This window comes from Herpailurus yagouaroundi, unplaced genomic scaffold (assembly GCF_014898765.1).
Source record: "Herpailurus yagouaroundi ecotype Mexico unplaced genomic scaffold, PumYag 28, whole genome shotgun sequence".
NCBI lineage: Eukaryota > Metazoa > Chordata > Mammalia > Carnivora > Felidae > Herpailurus > Herpailurus yagouaroundi.
In genome coordinates this window covers 85,170,803-85,190,245 of record NW_024412376.1, presented here as the reverse complement: position 1 = coordinate 85,190,245, position 19,443 = coordinate 85,170,803, and the positions used below count along the sequence as shown (strand labels likewise).

The 19,443-nt window shown below is 38.4% G+C and overlaps 1 protein-coding gene and 1 pseudogene across 1 annotated transcript in view; one reads left to right on the top strand and one right to left on the bottom strand.

Moving 5' to 3' along the window:
* The window catches only part of METAP1 (methionyl aminopeptidase 1), a 58,330-nt gene that overhangs the window by 20,069 nt on the left and 18,818 nt on the right, over positions 1–19,443 (top strand). Inside the window, exons 2-5 of the mRNA XM_040477824.1 lie at positions 9,267–9,318; positions 16,546–16,658; positions 17,606–17,666; positions 18,829–18,920. Coding sequence (XP_040333758.1) covers positions 9,267–9,318; positions 16,546–16,658; positions 17,606–17,666; positions 18,829–18,920 — 318 coding nt within the window. The remainder of the gene's footprint in view (positions 1–9,266; positions 9,319–16,545; positions 16,659–17,605; positions 17,667–18,828; positions 18,921–19,443) is intronic.
* Positions 12,544–12,773, bottom strand: LOC121032101 (small nuclear ribonucleoprotein G-like; annotated as a pseudogene).

Here is a 19,443-nt window from a genome sequence, read left to right as displayed (position 1 = left end):
AAGGATAGAGAGACAGAGTGTGAGTGGGGAGGGGCAGAGAGAGAGAGAGAGGGAGACACAGGATCGGAAGGAGGCTCCAGGCTCTGAGCTGTCAGCACAGAGCCCGATGCGGGGCTCGAGCCCACAGACCTTGAGATCATGACCTGAGCTGAAGTCAGACGCTCAACCCGCTGAGCCACCCAGATGCCCCTATGTCAAATAGTTTTTAAAAAAAGTTTTCAAAATTTATTTTGAGAGAAAGACAAAGTGAATGAATGGGGGTAGAGAGAGAATCTCAAGCAGACTCTGCACTGTCAGCACAGAGCCTGATGTGGGGCTCGAACCCATGAACCATGAGGTCATGACCTGAGCTGAAATCAAGAGTCAGATGCTTAACTGACTGAACCACCCAAGCACCCCAATATATGTCAAATAATTTTAGATTGTATCCTGGAGATTTTGAATATTATGAGATCTTGAGTCTTGTTTAGATCCTATGGAGAATGTTGATATTTTTGTTTTAGCAGGCTATTAATCTGGTTAGATTCAGGCTATGAGTTCTTACCTGCCTTCTGACCCAGTGCTTGGTCTGAGACTTGGATGATGGATTTTCGATTAGTTCTTTTCTCACAAGCATCAGTTTATTGTATTATGGACAACTTTCTGTAAGTTCCCTTTCTGGAACAACTTGCAGGTACTTTCTGGTTCTTTGGGATTCTCTTTTTTGGTCTTCTGGCCAGTAAGCTGCGGTTTAGTTACCTGCTTTGCTGCACACTTCATGACTGTGCCTGTATCTGTGGCCAAATGGAGAGAGGGCAGAGGCAAAAAAAAAAAAAAAAAAAAGGCAGTAGGGTTTAATCCCACCCTCTCTGCACTGATCAGGGAAGGAAAATGCCCCTTCCTCAGAACTTTGGCTCCTACAAACTCATGTAGTAGATGGCCACCTCAGGATCACTTTGGGGTCTGGGGTGTGAGAGGATAGAAGAGAGAGAAGGTGGATACCCATGCTCTTTGAGCATTAGGAGTTCCCTGTCCTGATTTTTGTTTTTTTTTAAATCTTTATTTATTTTTGAGAGAGAGAGAGAGACAGCGTATGATCAGGGGAGGAGCAGAGAGAGAGGGAGACACAGAATCTGAAGCAGGCTCCAGGCTCTGAGCCATCAGCACAGAGCCTGACGCGGAGCTCAAACTCACGAACTCTGATTCTTGAACCAAAATTGGAGGATTTCTCCTGGAGCACTCTGTCTTCATGGCCTGGCTTTCTAAGGGTTGCATAGCTTAGTATTCTGCCAGAGATTGGTCCCAGGTTGTACTCAGACACCTTGGCCAGTAGGCTGGGTTCTCTGATGGTCTACGTGTTAGGAGCAAGTTTGAACTTTGGGTTGCATCCCCTTCCCCACTGTGCAGCTTCTGTGGGCAGTAATGATGCTAGTCAGATACAAAGCTCACAGTAAGCAATAGCTGCCTAATTGCCATCAGTTTTCACAAGCCAGGAATTTGGGCCAGGGTTGACAACATGTTAAAGATAGATATGTAGGTGAATCATCTTTTCAAAGTTAAAATTTAAATTGCTTGAAAAAGTAAAATGGATGACAATTAGAATTGAGCACTTATTGGCCACACATTTAACCTAATTGTTTGTTTTCCCAACATAACAGTTGAGGAAAGTGGAACTGAAGAGATACTAAGATTTTTTTTTTCTCCAGTATCACAGCTTAATAAGTGACCAAGCTAGGATACAAGTCTGTCTGATTTCAAAGTCCATGATTTTAGCCACTGCCCTAACGTTAGTTTTGAAAAGGAATGTTTTACAAAGCCTTGTGGGTTTTGAGTTGTCCCTACTTAGAAACCCTTTATGAATTATGAATTATCCTTAGTAATAAGTAGGCAGTATTTTTTTTAGTATTAAAAAATTAGGTGAATATACTAAATTTTTGGCAACATTTTAAATGCTTCTTTTACCTCTCCTCTCTGATAGTTCTTCCCCTACCCTTTCTTGTTCAGATTGGTACGTACCCCTCCCTCCTGCCCCCATTCAAATTGGTATGTAAACTTCTGTGTTCTCTAAATGAATCAGTTGGGATAGAGATTTTTTTTAACTTACGGAAATGTGTGTCAGCTTCTGTGAGGGTAAAAAAAGATGTTGAGTGATGCAGAAGCGTTTTTGTTCACTTAACCCATTTAGAAAGGTTTTATAAATAGGTTGTATGAGAGTGCCAACTATATAAAGGCAGATTTTTTTTGTTTTTTTGTTTTTTTAAGTAAGCTATTTGCACAATGAGGGGCTTGAACTCAAGTCACACGCTCTGCCAACTGAGCCAGCCAGGTGCCCCCTAAAGGCAGATCTTACTTTGCAGTTTTGATACGCATGAGTTTTGTTACCATAGTTTAGTTAAACGAAACCAAGTCTCCTAACATCACAGAGTAATTACATAAAGTACACACTTGAGGGCTAATTCTTCAGTCCTAGGAGCACTATGTAAATCACAGGTGTGCATCTTGATTGGTGACCAGTCACTCCCTTCTTTCAAAACCTGTGATTGGTCACTGTGCATCCGTCATTCAGTTCTCATCCAGACAGATAGCAAAGCCTGTAGTTGTGGTGCTTTCTTGTTTTTCAGTGAGAACTTCTGTGATATTTTACAAATGTAATTGAAAGAAGGAATCTGTCAACAAAGATGAAAGTGCAGCAAAGAAATGGTAAATGATAATGCTGGAAGTGAAATCTAAATAGAACATAAATGGGGTTGTAGAAAAAGTAGCTGACCATGGGAATGTTGGCATAGCTCACCATTCTAGAAACTCGAGACGAGTAGTCAGAGCACCTCTGTGAGGCCAGCTTGTTGACACAATGAGGAAACTGGTTGTGCTGAAAAGAATGACAGTGTCTCAGGGGAAACGATAACCAACAAAAACTTTAAAGGAAGTCTCAGGTTTTGAAAGTGCAAAGGATAAAATTTGGAAGCTGCTCCACATCTAGAAAGGAGAGGGATAATTTGCCAAGCACAAAAAGATGCTCACTCCGTTTCATAAGTTATCAGTGGGAAGAAGGCTAAACGTTGTCCAAACTAGTCTTGATGAGTTTTTATTTTTTAATTTTTTAAAATTTTATTTATTTTTTTAAGCAATCTCTGCACACTCAGCATAGGGCTCCAACTCATGACCTGAGATCAACTGAGATACCCAGGCGCCCCTTGCTAAGTTTTTAAATAAAGAAACAAAACACTCTAATTCTCAGTGTTACAGTGTACATAAGTGTTACTTTTATTCCTTCACCCCCCAGTTCTCTATATATTTATAACTGACAGAGTTTTTTAATGTTTTATCAAAAAATTTTAAAGGTCATGGAACAATTGTAATTTCTTACAATTTCTTACAAGATTCTTTGTATGGTTGTAGCTTGCCCTGGTCATTTTTATGGCTCTGTACTACTATGCAAAGCAAGGACTGCTTATATTAAAAACCAGTTCTTAAGACCATTCTTTAGGCTGTTATTTAGAAAAAGGGGTTTTGGTTTTGATTTTGGGTTTGATGGAGATCAGGGATGCCAGGAATTCAGTCTTTTTCAGGTTATTCCTTGGTTTAAAACTCTTTGGTGGCTTTCTGTTATTGGAGTAGACCAGAATCCTTAACCTAATCTGATCCCTGACTATATCTTTAGCTTCTGTCTTCTTCCTCTTTTAACGGCACTATGTATTTTTTCTTTTTAGCCCTTATGACTTAAACTGTGTAATTGTGTAATTAGCCGTGTAATATTTGTCTAGAACAGGCCTATATTGTTCACTGCTGAATGCCTAGCACCTTGCAAGTGCTTTGGTCATAATGTGCATTCTGTATTTATATGAATAAATGAGTAGAATTGTGTGCATGAGTTTATATGTGCATGGATTTTTTTTTTTCTGTGGAGGGGAATGATTGCTTTCCCAAGATTCTCAAAAGATTCAGTGATCTAAAAAAAGTTAAGTATCACACTAAAGGAATTGATACAGTGGGTATTCAACCTAGATGGTATCATTAGACATAGAAGATGTTTACTTTTTAATTTTAAACTGCATTTGAATATCTAGACATATATATATATGGCAGTGAGCAAACATTTTAAATTATTACATTGTAGAACATAAAATTCATTTGAAAAATGGTTATATAATAGCATTTAAAAAATCTCTCTCATAGTTTTATGTAACATGTATTACAGTGTGATAGAAGTCCTGTTGAGTGGGAGATTACTTGGTTTCATCTCTCTCTCTCTCTCTCTCTCTGTCTCTCTCTTTTTTTAGGAGAGAGCGTGAGCAGAGGAAGGGCAGAGGGAGAGAGGGAATTTTAAGCAGGCTCCATTACCAGCACAGAGCCTGATGCGGGGTTCGATCTCATGACTGCAAGATCATGACTTGAACCAAAATTAAGAGTTGGACACTTATCTGAGAGAGCCACCCATATGCCCCTTGAATTCATCTTCTGTAAAATTGTAAATTTCTCTTAGTTTTAAAAGTCTGTTTTCTTTCTAAAGTTACCTATTGATTTTTTCATATTGATTTTGATTTTACTGATAAAATATTGATACTGATTTTATTCATACTTTAAACTTTAGAGTTTTTTTTAGCACTATATATGTTTTAAAATATTTTGTATAGAAGCTTAACTCACAATAAAGTAATTTAGATGTTTCTTGATTGGGTTTATGTTTACTGTCTCAACATCATGGAGGCAAAATGTCCATAATTAATTAAAATAACTTTTTGTAACTTTTTTTTAAAAAACAATTTTTTTTAACGTTTTATTTATTTTTGAGACAGAGAGAGACAGAGCATGAACGGGGGAGGGGCAGAGAGAGAGGGAGACACAGAATCGGAAGCAGGCTACAGGCCCTGAGCCATCAGCCCAGAGCCTGACGCGGGGCTCGAACACACGGACCGCGAGATCGTGACCTGAGCTGAAGTTGGACGCTTAACTGACTGAGTCACCCAGGCGCCCCTACTTTTTGTAACTTTTTAGTTGGTTATTCAAATTATTTCACATACCTAGACAAATGTTTCTAACTTACAAATCCCCTCCCTGCTTTCCTCTATATCCCATTCTTTCTTTCTTTCTATCTATCTATCTATCTATCTATCTATCTATCTATAATCTCTACACTCAACATGGGGCTCAAACTCATGGCCCTGAGGTCAAGAGTCACATGTTCTTCTTCTGACTGAGCCAGTCCAGTGCCCCCTATTATCCATTTTTTTTTTTTCTTTCTAAGGAAGCTCTACCCCAACTTGGGGCTGGAACTCACAACTCTGAGATGAAGAGTCATAGCTCCACCGACTGAGCCAGCCAGGCCTCCCTCTTTCCCGTTCTTTTAACAGTATCCTTTGGTCGTTTACTGATTCATTCCCAGACTCTTCTACAATTTCATAGAATTCCTCTCAGTACTGTTAAATACATTTGGCATGTAATCGGTTTTATCTGGGAACTCTCTGACCTCCAGCCATAACTTGTTCCCTGGGCTTGCTTCGGAGCAGTCCTCCTTATATCCCTCTTCAAGCATCGCCCTTTACTTCTCTTTTGTCTGTATCACATCATCCTCTTTCTTGGTTAGTTCTCATGTTTTATGCACTGTCTCCTCCAATAGCTTCCTGAGAAAGATGGCACAGGAGGTAGATTTTTGAGATTCTGAAAATGTCTTGTTATATACCCTGACACTTGATTTTCAGTTTGGCTGGGTTTGGAATTCTAGTTTGGAAATTGTTTTCTCAGAATTTTTATATTCTCCATTTTCATTTAGCTTCCAGTGTTGAAAAGTCTGTTGCCATGGGATTCATAATCTTTTGCATATTTATGCCCCCCTCTCCCCCCTTCTCTGGAAGCTTATTGGATCTTCTCTTATCTCAGTGTTGAGAAATTTCATATTGTATCCTTGGGCAAGTTGCGTTTTATTCTTTGGGGGTCTTTTCAGTCTGGAAACTCCTGTCTTTCAGTTATGGAAAACTTTTATTTCTTTGATTTCTCCTCGCCCTTTTCTTTCTGAAATTTTATTATTCAGATGTTAGACTTGTTGGTTTTTTTTTTTTTAAGATTTAAAAAAATTTTTTTATTTGTAAGTAATTTTCTACACCATTATGGGGCTCGGACTTACAACCCCGAGGTAGAGTCGCATGCTCTACTGACTGAATCAGCCAGGTGCCCCAGACTTGTTGGTTGCAAGTCCTTTGTTTCACAAATACCATCTCGTTATTTTCAACTTTTTGTCATTTCAGTCTGCTTTTGGGAGAGGTTAACTTTGAGATCATCATTTCTACTGTCACATTTTTAAGTTTTTGAGAACTTGTAATGTCTTCCATAATTACTTGTAAGATGGAATCCTAGGCTTGTAGAGCTGAAGAGTATCTACAGGGTCACCTTTGATAACCCTGCTGTGTCCAGAAGTCTCTTCTGTATTGTTCTTGACATTTTCTTCTCATTTTTTGATGGTTTTCTGCCTTCTTATGTCCTAATTTCAGTGATGGCAGGAAGAGGGATAGTCAGGCTGAGGGCACAAACTGTGCTTGTGCTTATGTAACAATTGGAGTACCTTAGGATTTTGGAGAAGGGGGTGTATGTGATGGGACAAGAATCTGTCCTTAATTTTTTTCAGGGAAGTCTATTTATAGCAGTGCTGCAATAGTGGTTCTATTTGTTCCTAGGAGATGTGTAAGCCACTTTAGCAATATATTGTTCTCATTGAGCAGACATTCAGTTGATTTATTCTAAGCTGGCATAATGAAAATGAATTGAAAATTGTACCAAGCATATTTAGCATGCAGATGGTTTGTCTGGTTTAAGGAAACATTGGAGTCATGGTCTTGAACTGAAGAAAAACATTGGTGCACCAGCATGCAGCCATGGTGGGATTTTGCTTCTAGGCCTGGCCGACTTTTAGACTGGTATTCTAGGATCCACCCTGAATACCTCACTCCTTCCTTTCCTCGTCCCTGAACTTTTCCTTGCTGAATGTCTTACTGCCATAAACATCTTTGTTACCAGCTAGGGTGGGAGAAGGGAAAAACAAGTGAAACTCCAATCTGTCTCCTCCCTCTTGTCAGTCTTATCCATGATGATGAATAATTTGGAAAGGGGAGGAAAAGAAGAGGTTGAAATTGCTGACTGAAATTAAGTTTCTTAAAATAAGTCATGTGCCTTTGCTCATCCCATTTAAAAATTACCATGCAAAGGGGCGCCTGGGTGGCTGTGTTGGTTAGTGTCTGACTTCGGCTTAGGTCATGATTTCATGGTTCGTGAGTTCAAGCCCCATGTCGAACTATGCTGGCAGCTCAGAGCCTGGAGCCTGCTTTGAGTTCTGTGTCTCCCTGTCTCTCTTCCCCTCCCTGGCTCATTCCTTCTCTCTCTTTCTCTCTCTCTCTCTCTCTCTCTCTCAAATAAGTAAGTATAAAAACATTTTAAGACATAAATAAAAATCACCATGCATAATTGGGAGTTGACCCCATGAATAAGTACATGTAAGCAAAAAAAGGTTCAAGAAGACTGTAATTGATCCTTCACCGTCATTGTAGTAATTGGATTCATTCTTTTGCTGTGCCCTAGTGTCTTATTATTTACTGTCTTAGTTTCCTGTGGCTGCTGTTAACAAATTGCCACATAGTGGCATAAAACAACAGCAGAGTATACTTTCATAGTTCTGGAGGTGGAAGTCCAAAATCAGTTTCACTGAGTCTAAATCAAGGTGATGGTGGGGCCATGCTCCCTGCAGAGGCTCTACGACATTTCTCCAGTCTCTACCCTTCTGGCCATATTACCTTTTTTCCTGTGTGGGTGAACCTCTCTTTGCCTCTCTTTTATAAGGATACTCATGATGATGGTATTTAGGGCCTACTTGTGTAATCCAGGATAGTCTCCCTATCATAAGCACAGGGCCTGATGTGAGGCTTGAACTCACGAACCCTGAGATCATGACCTGAGCTGAAGTTAGATGCTTAACTGACTGAGCCACCCAGGTGCCTCTGACCTGGGTTTTCTGAATGCAAACAGTTACAGGCTGTGTAGGGTACAAGGAGAGGAAAGGAGAAGTAGTGAACATCCTGGCCCTGGAGGGAGAAACCAACCCCTCAGAGCCCGTGGACAACCTTTAGGGAGAGTAGCTTTAGCGACACTGGTGTCATGTAGTTTAATTACTAATTAGTCCTAGGGAGGCTTTCTACTTTTGTCTTAGCTTTTTCTTATCCATTACTTACTCTTTTATGTTTGCAAAGTCAAAACATTTGTAGGAGTTTGTGAATTCTCTTAGTATTTGTACTGATTTGTTTGAGTGATTTTAAACTCTTTGAGGGAAATACTATAAAAATCAAAGCATAAATAAGATCTATGGTTGAATTCATTTTTCTAATTTATTACTTGAGTTCATTATTTGAATTCAATTTATTACTTGAGTTCATTTTCCCAATATAGTATTTCCTATTGGTGTCTGAAATATGTCATATGAACTTTTTTCCTAAGTGAAAAGTCCAATCTTTCACATCATTCATCCATTCTGATCAATCAGTAAGTACGCACTGAATCTCCACTGTGTAGCAGCCACTACGGTTGCCTCTGGGCATGTGATGGTAAACTTGGCAGTGTCCCTTCCCTTACTGAACTTACAATGTAGGATTGTCAGTGTGTAGAAAACAATGAGGATACAACTAACTAGGAATCAAACTATAAATAATGGAAAAATCTGCAAAATTTTCCTTGTGTGTCCCACCTCCCCCCCCCATCCCTCCAGTGTATGACATGGGTCATGGTTCTTTTTAAATGCTTAAAAATAATTTGGTGACATAAAATTGAAATATAACTATGACTTTTTTTTTTAATGTTTATTTATTTTTGAGAGAGAGAGAGAGACAGGGTATGAGTGAGAGAGGGGCAGAGAGAGAGGGAGACACAGAATCCGAAGCAGGTTCCAGGCTGAGCTGTCAGAACAGAGCCTGACATGGGGCTCGAACTCACAAACCGTGAGATCATGACCTGAGCCAAAGTCGGACTCTCATCCAACTGAGCCACCCAGGCGCCCTGACTATGACTACTATTTATAATATAGGCTGATGTTTCTTGCTTATTTGAAGTACTCTCAAGTTTAGGATGGTTTTTGAAGTGAACTTTTAAATAGATATCATCATTTCTTAAGCTTTCCTAAATACTGAATATAGTAAACTCAACTGAGTTAGATTTTTGCAGAGTTTCCAGTAACTGTATCTTACATACAGTATTCCTTAAAATGTTTCTGATTAAGGAAGGTCTGACACTAATTTTCATGTTTGCTCTTTTAGGAATGTTTTAAAGGAAGTTGGGCAACTCACAAGTTACTGCATAAGAAAGCAAGTAAGTAAAATTACACATCTCTGTGTTAATCGTTTTAGAAGTGGCTTTTTGCAGAAGACTAGAAGTCTTCCAGTTCTGAAAGTGTATATGTGAATGTTCTGAAAGTGTAATCCCTATATGTTCTAGAATTAGCACATATTTAAAAATTTTTTATTCTTTGTGGTGCATAAACATGCAAATAAAATGTGGTTGAGTACTGTCTTTGTTAATCTTGTATGTAACATGAAAACGTGAGATGGTTGCTAGGATAGATGGCTTTTTCTTGAGCAGTACCTGAGAATGTCCTAATTTTTTGGCACCCTCTTTCCATTGCTAGAAGTGTTTGCATGTTGTAGGCAGGTGCACATGAGCTGTCTGGGTTCTAAATTTAGCCAGACCTCTTGTTTTTGTTTAGTTTCAATTTGATTGCTATTTCAAAATTTTATTACTTTGTTTTTTGATGTTTTATTACTTGCAGCTAGATACTCAATTTTCCTTTTTAAAGTTACTTTGTGAGACACAACAAAGTGAAACGATTAGCTGCTTATTAGCTGTTGCTGTCAGCCGCATGGATCTATTGCCAACTCACATGCCCTCTCTTGCTTTGGCTTACTTACTCATCCTGTAAATTCATTTCATTAGTGGGCTGGCTTAAGGGCTTAAGACAATTTGTAACAGTTACCTGAAAATTGACAAGGGCTTTCTGGTCTTAAAGCATTGCCATCCTAATGGATGAAGGCTTGGCAGACAGTCTTCATCCATCTTAAGTTTCGTCTTAATGCTCTTGGTATTTTTTATTCATCTAACTGTATATTTTTTAGGAATTTGCTGGTTTAATAAAGTAGATAGATTATTTCATATATGTATGTATATACATATATATATATATTTATATCTTAAAACCTCATTGAGGTCAGTTCAACCACCATTTGAAGGAAAGGGAAATTAAAATTTAAAAAGACTTATTTTCTGTGGTTCTATAAGTGAAGTCTACATTTAATGGAAATGTTAGGTTTTTGTGGGAGGAATTGTGGTTAGAAATGAGGAAATACGATTATGAATACATAAGAGTTTAAGGAAGCATAAATGACAGGGTTTGTTACTTCAGATCAAAGTACAGTATAGAGGTTGGTTTAAAAATGCCATTTACTTTTATTTAATATGTAACTTAAGTCACACATTAAGTATTGTATGTCTGATGTGTTAGATATTGTTAGAGCTCTTTTGAGCCAGTTATTAACATTTTATATCCAGGGAGTTAAAGCATAGGGAAGGGAAAGGTTGAGGTGAAACAGTATGTTAGTAAAAAAGCTGAGAATGGGTCTCTACCCCATGCATATGTTAACTTGTTGAAGTGTGTGTGTTTCGTTAATATTGGATTCCTACAGGAAATAAGGGCTATTATGACCTACACTCCAAGAGAATTAAATAGCTCATGTTCCCTAAGTAAAAAGAACATAATTATTACTGCCTTGGACTGAGACCGTTTGCGTTTTACTTATAGCTCTGGTGTTTACACATGGTGCCTTCTTTTAAATGGTGCCCTCCTGGATTTTTTGGAGATGATTTTCTTAGGGGTGAGCACTATTCTTGATCCCTTTGGGCTGTGTTATGCTGTTGGATGGAGACAGCTCTCAGCTGGCCAGCCCTGTATCTTTTACACCCTATTAAATTGACCCTGACTATACCATTGAGGATGACTATTCTGGAGGAGGGAATGGTGTAGGGGAAGGTTAACATCCAGGGTGAAGAAGAATAGCTGGAAAAGGGATCGGGGGAAAAGAATGTTGGACTGGCAAGGAGCCAAGCATATTACAGATCACACCGTGTTCAAAGAAACAATAGTGAGCTAACATAGGAAGCAGTAACTTTTCTTTTCTTCAAAAAAATTTTTTTTTCATGTTTATTTTATTTTTGAGGGTGGGGGAGAATGACTGGGGAAGGGGCAGAGAGGGAGACACAGCATCTGAGGCAGGCTCCAAGCTCTGAGCTGTCAGCACAGAGCTCGACGCGAGGCTCAAACTCATAAACTGTGAGATCATGACCTGAGTCCAAGTCAGATGCTTAACCGACTGAGCCACCAGGTGCCCTTCTTTTCTTTTTTTTAACTGTAATGTGTACTGATCTCTAATTAAGGAGGCCTGATTTATATTTATGTTGGTGCAGATATTGGTCTGACATTTGCTGTTAATATTTTTGCCTAGTTTTGGCATCAGAGTAATCCCAGACTCATAAAATGGGAGATGTTCCCTCCTCTTTTCTAGAAGAGATTGTGTAGAACTGGTATTATTTCTTCTGTAAATATTTGGTAGAATTTACCAGTGAAGCCATCTGGACCTGGAGTTGTTTTGATTGCGGAAGCTAATAAGACCTTAGGAAAATTTCAAGTGTCAGTTAAAGAAATGAGTCAATGGAGTATTTATTTTTTATGTGTCCTAGTGAAGACGATCACTTAGATTGCAAAGCCCTTAAAGGGGGTGCCTGGGTGGCTCATTCGGTGAAGCATCTGACTTCAGCTCAGAATTTATGGGTTCCAGCCCCACGACAGTCTCTGTGCTGACAGCTCAGAGCCTGGAGTCTGCTTCAGATTCTGTCTCCTTCTCTCTCTGCCCCTCCCCCACTTGCTCTCTGTCTCTCAAAAATAAATAAACATTAAAAAAAAAAGGCATGTAATGCTGACATGCTGGCTTGGGTACACAGTGTCCAATGTGTATCTCTTGTCAGAATGTATGCAGTAGCATTGGCTTTTAGTCTGACCTATAAAAGTTGTAGCACTTTACATCTTAATAATAATATAGTATGTTTTAGGTTATCATTGTTTTTACTTTATTACTGATACATTCAGTGTGTTTGTCACCTTTGCCTAGAGTAAAAGGTAGGAATGTTTTACAGGTATCTCTTGAATAGCCAGAAATATGATATGAAAGCTCTATTTAAAAAACAAAAAACTTTACACTATTTATTCTCTTCCTCTACTCCTCGAAACTAGCAAGCTTGATTTTTGGATTGCAGAGAGAAGGTGTTACGTGATAATTCAGAGAACTACTTCCACCAAGCTTTGTGAGCACGGATTACTTTTTTTTGTTTTGTTTTTGTTTTTTTTGTTTTTTGACTATTAAAGAAGTTTATTTAACAAAAAAGTTCAATATGAAAATGCATGACCTGATTTTTATATTGTAGTAAAACAGGTGCTATGGAGGGGACATGTGAGGGCAGTTGGTTTCTTCTGGTGAACACACCCATTGTTTATACTCGTTCCAAGGTTTCTAACATGATGACACTATTTCCTCGAATTACCACCATTCCAATATTGTTCTGTTCCCACTAGTTGCCGTCTCCACACATTTATCTATCACAAGATTCATAAAAGGATCGAACCCCCGCAGTATTCCTTGGACATGTCTGTCACCATTTAATTTCAATGATAAGTTCTTGTCCATAAATTTTTTCAACTTGGGAGGGTGAGCTTTGCCCATCATGCTTGCTTGGCGAGCTCAAAGATGCCTCCAAACGGGATTCGTGGAGTCCTTCACGCTCGAGCATGGATTACTTTTAAGCCTTATCTCCAAAATGCTGAAATTATAGGTTTGTTGTGAGGATTAAATGAACAGATCCATATAAAGTGCTTAGCATATGTACAATGCCTAGTAAATGCTCAGCAATTATTTAATAATCATCTCTGGAAGAACGGAGTCAGGATTGTGATTAGAAAGTCCTGTTCCAGGCATATGTAAGACATATGTAGTTCTTTGTTATCAGCTGGCTGGAAGAGACAGCTTGCACAGAACTTTTTAAAGAATGAGGCCTGAGTATGATGTACTTTGGGCCAGACCTTGCACATATCAGGTACTCTTCAACACTCCCTGCAGTGTACCTGGCCCTTTTGCATTATGATGTTTCAAAGACAGCTTTATTTACAGATCTTTATTTACACTGTCCTGTGCTTTCATTTTTTTGACAGATACCAATTAGTATGTAATTTTGTTACAAAACTCCCATACGATTCATACTTACTAGGTGTCTGTTAATGTTTGTAGGATTTAAGGCTGAGATCAAATTGATTCATTCATTCGTTCTCTCTTTCTTTCTTTATTATGAGAGAAAGAGAGAGAGAGGGAGAGAGAGAGAAGCAGGGCTCACCCAGGGCTCGTGGTTTTTTTTTTTTTTTTTTTTTTACCTGAAGCAGGGCTGGAGCTCACCTGAAGCAGGGTTTGTGCTCACCCAGTGTGGGACTTTAACTCACCAACTGTGAGATTATAACCTGAGCCACCCACGTGTCCTCAAATTGAGGGCCTAAAATGTAAACTAACTTACTTTCGAAGTGTAAATTTCCCTAGGTAAATTCTACATAGAGAAAAGGAATTGCCATATTTCAATCTTTACTTGTTTATTATTTATTTATTTATTTATTTATTTATTTATTTATTTTTAAATTTTTTTTTTCAACGTTTATTTATTTTTGGGACAGAGAGAGACAGAGCATGAACGGGGGAGGGGCAGAGAGAGAGGGAGACACAGAATCGGAAACAGTCTCCAGGCTCTGAGCCATCAGCCCAGAGCCTGACACGGGGCTCGAACTCACAGACCGTGAGATCGTGACCTGGCTGAAGTCGGACGCTCAACCGACTGCGCCACCCAGGCGCCCCAATCTTTACTTGTTTAGATAGCTCTGAGTTATATTTGTTGGAGGTCTGCTTTTAATTTTCTTTTGACAATAGATTGTGGAAGGGTCTGAATGTAGATCAGCAGGAAGCTTTGAAAGATCTTATGTCCTTCCTTCTCCCTCCTCCTTCCCCAGGAGTGTGTCAGACCAGAAAGCCTGCATCTTGATTGCTGTTCTTTCTGGGTTTCAGGTGAAAATGATTCTGGAAGTTCATATTTCAGACGAAGCACTTGATGCAGTTCATAGCTGAAGCAGGCATCAATTGGCCTGTATTTTGAACTGTTTTCTGTAATATTTGACCCTAGGGGCAATGAGTGGAGTCCATTTTTATCTTGGGTTGGGAAACAGTTTTCCTGTTGACATTCACATTCACAGTGGCTTTCTTGAACTCCAGAGGGGAGAAAGATCTAAAATTCAGTAGCATGATAGAGCTTTTCTTTTCCTGTGCTATTCTGTTTTTTTTTTGTTTTTGTTTTTTTTTTTAAGGAGAATGAGAGAGTGTGAGCAGGGGAGATGGGCAGAGGGAGGAAGGGGGAGAGAGAGAGAGAGAAAGAGAGAGAGACAGAGAGAGAAAGAGAATGTCAAGCAAGCTCCACACTTAGCATACAGTCAACATAGGGCTTTGATCCCACAGTCCTGGGATTATTACCTGAGCCAAAATCAAGAATCTGACTCTCAACCAACTGAACCACCCAGGCATCGTCCTTTGCTATTCTTATTTTCTAGTCTTATTCTTTTATTTTATTTTATTTGTAATATTATCATTGAATTTTCTTCCAAAGTAGTGTGAACAGACTGGCTATATATATATTTTTAAGGTTATTCATTTTTTTTATATCTGGGAGAGCAAGGGAAAGAGAGAGAGCGAGAGAGTGCACAAGTGGGGGAGGGGCAGAAAGAGAGGGGGACACAGAATCCAAAGTGGGTCAGCACAGAGCCTGATGTGGGACTCTAACCCATGAACCACAAGATCATGACCTGAACCAACATCAGACGCTTAACCAACTGAGCCACCCAGGTGCCCCAAGACTGGCTATATTTTTGCATTCTAGTCTGTTGTGCCTCAATAGTCTTGCAATCCCAAGTTGACGAAGGGCTCTCTGCAGAGGCTACTGGACTGAGAACCAGCATTCCCACGTCTCTGCTCCTGTGAGCCACATCACCTCAGTTTCCTCATCTGTAAATTGATGAGTAAATTAGTCTCAATTGTCTTTTTGTTGTTAGCTGTAGTCACCATGCTATACTTTACACCCCTAGCACTTACTTACCTTATAGCTGGAAGTCTGTACCTTTGGACCCCCTTACCCATTTCACTGTTCCTTTCTAGCTTAACATTGTGTGAGTCTCATATTTTAGATAGCGTGTGTGTGTGTGGGGGGGGCAGTTTTATTTTTCTTGTACACTGCAGAAATTATTTGAAGTCTGATTTTTAAAGTCAATGATAACAGTAATCAAGATCAGTGTGAGTTGGGAAGTGTATAGGTTGATACTTGGTGTAGGAGGGATTTGAATTCCTGCTGTGTAAAGTCTTAGGTTAGTTTTTCTTTTAATTTTTTTTAATGTTTATTTATTTTTGAGAGAGAGACAGAGCAGAAGCAGGGGAGGGGCAGAGAGAGAGGGAGACACAGAATCTGAAGCAGGCTCCAGGCTCTGAGTTTTCCGCATGGAGCCTGATGTGGGGCTTGAACTCATGAACTGTGAGATCATGACTTGAGCCAAAGTTGGATGCTTAACCAACTGAGCCATCCAGATGCCCTTAAAGTCTTAGGTTAGTTTTATTTTAGTTGATGGATAAGAGATGCAGTCAGGGTGCGGACATAAGACACCATTGAGGGTCTGTTCCATGTGAAAAGAATTCTTAGGTGCATTTCAGTAAATATAACATTATGTATTAATGACTAAGCTGGTAGGAATGAGTGAGTGTGTGTGTGTGATTCTTAATTTTTCTAATGAGTTTTCAGTAATTTTCTATTGATATTTCCCCCCTCTTATCTTTGACTTTCTCACTACATCCTATTACCCCCCTACTGAAAAAAGGCAAATGATGACTATAAAATTTTCAAAGCATTTTGAAATATTGATCTGAAAGCTGTTCATCAGCTAAGTGGGAATTTTTTTATTTTAAATTTGCTGTGGAATTTTTTAGACTCTGTTGTTTTAGTAAGAGCACAGAATCCATTTATAATATCTGCTCTCAGTTGGGAAGTTTTGCCTAGGTTTAGATTTTACATTTCAATAAATGGTCTTCCTATAAATTGACATTGTAGAGAGAATACATTTAGCATTTTTTTTTGAAAAGGGAGCTCTGGGAGCTATTCCTATTCAATTTCGTGTAAAAACTTAGAATATGTTTAGCTTGGGCCTTTTCTCCCAAGACGTTTGGATCTTTGAAGAGTCCTAGGGTTATGAACATAGCAGGGAAGCAGAAGCTTTGGTGATTTAGTTTAGGGTGGAAGTTTGCTAGATTTTTATACCTGGTCTCTGTGGCTTGGTTTCCAAACAAGTGATGGTTAAAGTATGCTGGTGCTCAGTAGCTTGACCACTGAAGCATTTCTTTCTCTTTTTCTCATCCATCCACCTCCCAGAAGATGAAAAGGCCAAGCGAGAAGTGTCTTCCTGGACTCTAGAAGGTGATATTAACACTGATCCGTGGGCAGGCTATCGATATACTGGTAAACTGAGACCACATTATCCACTGGTGAGTAAATAAGGTAATAAAAATTTTGCATTCTTTTAAACCAATTTTAAGAATTTTCAGTTTCCTAGAAATGGTACATGTGTTTTACATTCTAATTATGAATTACATAATCAGGATGAAATTTGCATTCTAGCTCGTTAGCTTTTATGATACATTATTTGGATTTTAGGATAATTGACAGTCCCGGACAAAGGAGAAAACATCTTAGGTGAACGGATTAAAAATTCTTTAATCTTAAAAAAAGAATGAGGTAGAGTAGATATTTTCTGGCCAGCACAGTGGTAGTATATTTCTATTTTCCAATTTTTTTTTTTTTTTTTTGCTTTTTTTTGTTTTAAAGTGGAATATATTTCCACCTTAATTTACGTATGGCTTTTCTGCCACTCCTACCCCTTCCTATGTTCTTGGCAGGTGGACCTCAAGAATCTTAATAACATAGGAATTAAGTTGAAATCTGTCTGCCATTCTCAAATATTTGAATTCTCTTTATTGATGTTTTTCTTTTTATAAAAGGAATGTACCTTTAATTTTTAAAATTTGGACAAATAACAAAAACATAAGAAAGTCTCTTTAATCCTGCCTTCAGGGATAATGACCAGGAGCATACTGCTATATGTTTACTTCAATACATTTTATTATTGTTTTTGGTTTGTCATTTTGCTTGGGCACCATGTTGTCTGTGTGTCGTCTCAAATCCTTGCTGGATATTTCTTAAATATCCTAAGAAAGGGAGTGGCATTAACATTAGGAAAGTAAAGCTTAGTCTTCATGAAATAGATACGATATTTAAGATGTCATTTAAAACTTGTTTTCCATTTATATGCTATGAGTGAACTTATATCTTTAGTGTTTTTCCCCTACTTTTATTTTCTTTGTTATTAAATTTTAATAATGAAAGTTACTTTCAGATTTGAATTGGTTTTAACTAATCTCTCTGATGTTTTTAGATGCCAACAAGGCCAGTGCCAAGTTATATTCAAAGACCAGATTATGCTGATCACCCGTTAGGTAAATTCTGCTGTGCCGATTCTACATTTTTCAATTTGTGGGCTTGGTAATTACTGCAAAGGAAACGAGTGCTTTTTTGTAGAAATTTTCTATTGCTGGCTTTTCAGTAAATGTAAACATGTTTTTCCAAGACACACTAGAACATTTATGAGAGTTAAAGATTCTTTCCTCCTCTTAGAAATATGCCCAATTCTGAAAACACTGTTGATATAGCTGTTAAAGGCTACATTCAACATAATGTATTTTGTGTTGTTACATCAAATTTTAGATTAAAAAATTTGTTTTGATTTTATTTAGTTTTTGTTTTTTTATTTTTATTTTTTTAAAAATCTTTTTAATGTTTATTTTTGAGAGAGAGAGACAGAGACAGAGAGACAGAGTGTGAGCAGGGGAGGGGCAGAGAGAGAGGGAGACACAAAATCTGAAGCAGGCTCTAGGCTCTGAACTGTCAGGACAGAGCCCATCATGGGTCTTGAACCCATGAGCCATGAGATTATGACCTGAGCTGAAGTCAGACGCTCAATTGACTGAGCCACCCGGGTGCCCCAAAAACTTGTTTTGATTTTAATGTGTCCTCTACTTTAATTATGTAGTGTCTATTTAGATAAAAAATAGATTGTGGGGGCCTCGAATGAATGCCTAACTAAAGACTCTGGGCTGTAGCAGTAATAGAAATAGTGGTGATGATGATGATTCTATAACTGATACGTATTTTTTCATGACTGTATGTCAGGCATTGTGCTAAGCTGTTTACATGTGTTCCTTCCTCCCGTTACTACCCTGACCACCCCTGAAGTGGGTTCCGTGGTCTTCTCTGGTTTATAGATACCAATAGTGAGATGCCCGGGGAAGATAGGTAATATGTAGCACAAGTTGCTCCCTGCCAGTTAGAGGAGGAGTTTTTTATAATGACTTGTAGGTGCTCTTTTTTTTTTTTTTTTAAGTTTATTTATTTATTTATTTTGGGTGGTGAGGGGCAAATTTCCTTTTCATGTTGAGAATATCTCTTTAAAATATCTGACTTGGACCCTCCTAAGTTATGGGGTACTCTTGTGTGAAACATTGAGACTTGACTATTATTATGTCATTGGGAAGATCATTATGCTAATAAATACTACATTTTTACCTTCATTTTGGCTTTCTTATTGATTTTCTTTTCCAGGAATGTCTGAATCTGAACAGGCTCTTAAAGGTACTTCTCAAATTAAATTACTCTCATCTGAAGACATAGAAGGGATGCGACTTGTATGTAGGGTAAGAGTTATTTTTTCCCCATGAGATAAGATAGATGGAAATGGGCTTAAAGTTTCTAGATATGAAGTCAGTGATTTGCTGATTTACAAAGGTAGCAAATGTCCCATTGTAAGACTATGGCTAGTCATACTTTTCATTAAACTATTGTTAGCATATAATTTTATGCAACGGTTCTTTTCTACTTAGCCTTTTTGAAAAGTACTATGGCAAGTTAGCAGTCCATTTTTTGATCCTTGTATTTTTTTTTTAATTGAACCGAGTTTTCATATTTTGTCATTTTATTTTCACGAGTCATCGTAACATAGGGCAAATTTGAGGTTTTATATAAAGCTAAATAAAAGCCTCTATTGTGAAACTCAGTGGCCCACCCTTATCTGTGGTTTTGCTTTCCATGGTTTCAGTTACCTGTAGTCAGCCACGGTCTGTACCCAGGTGATCTTCTTTCTGACATATTGTCAGAAGGTCAGTAGTAGCCTAATGCCACATTACAGAGCCTACACCATTCATTTCACTTCATCTCTTC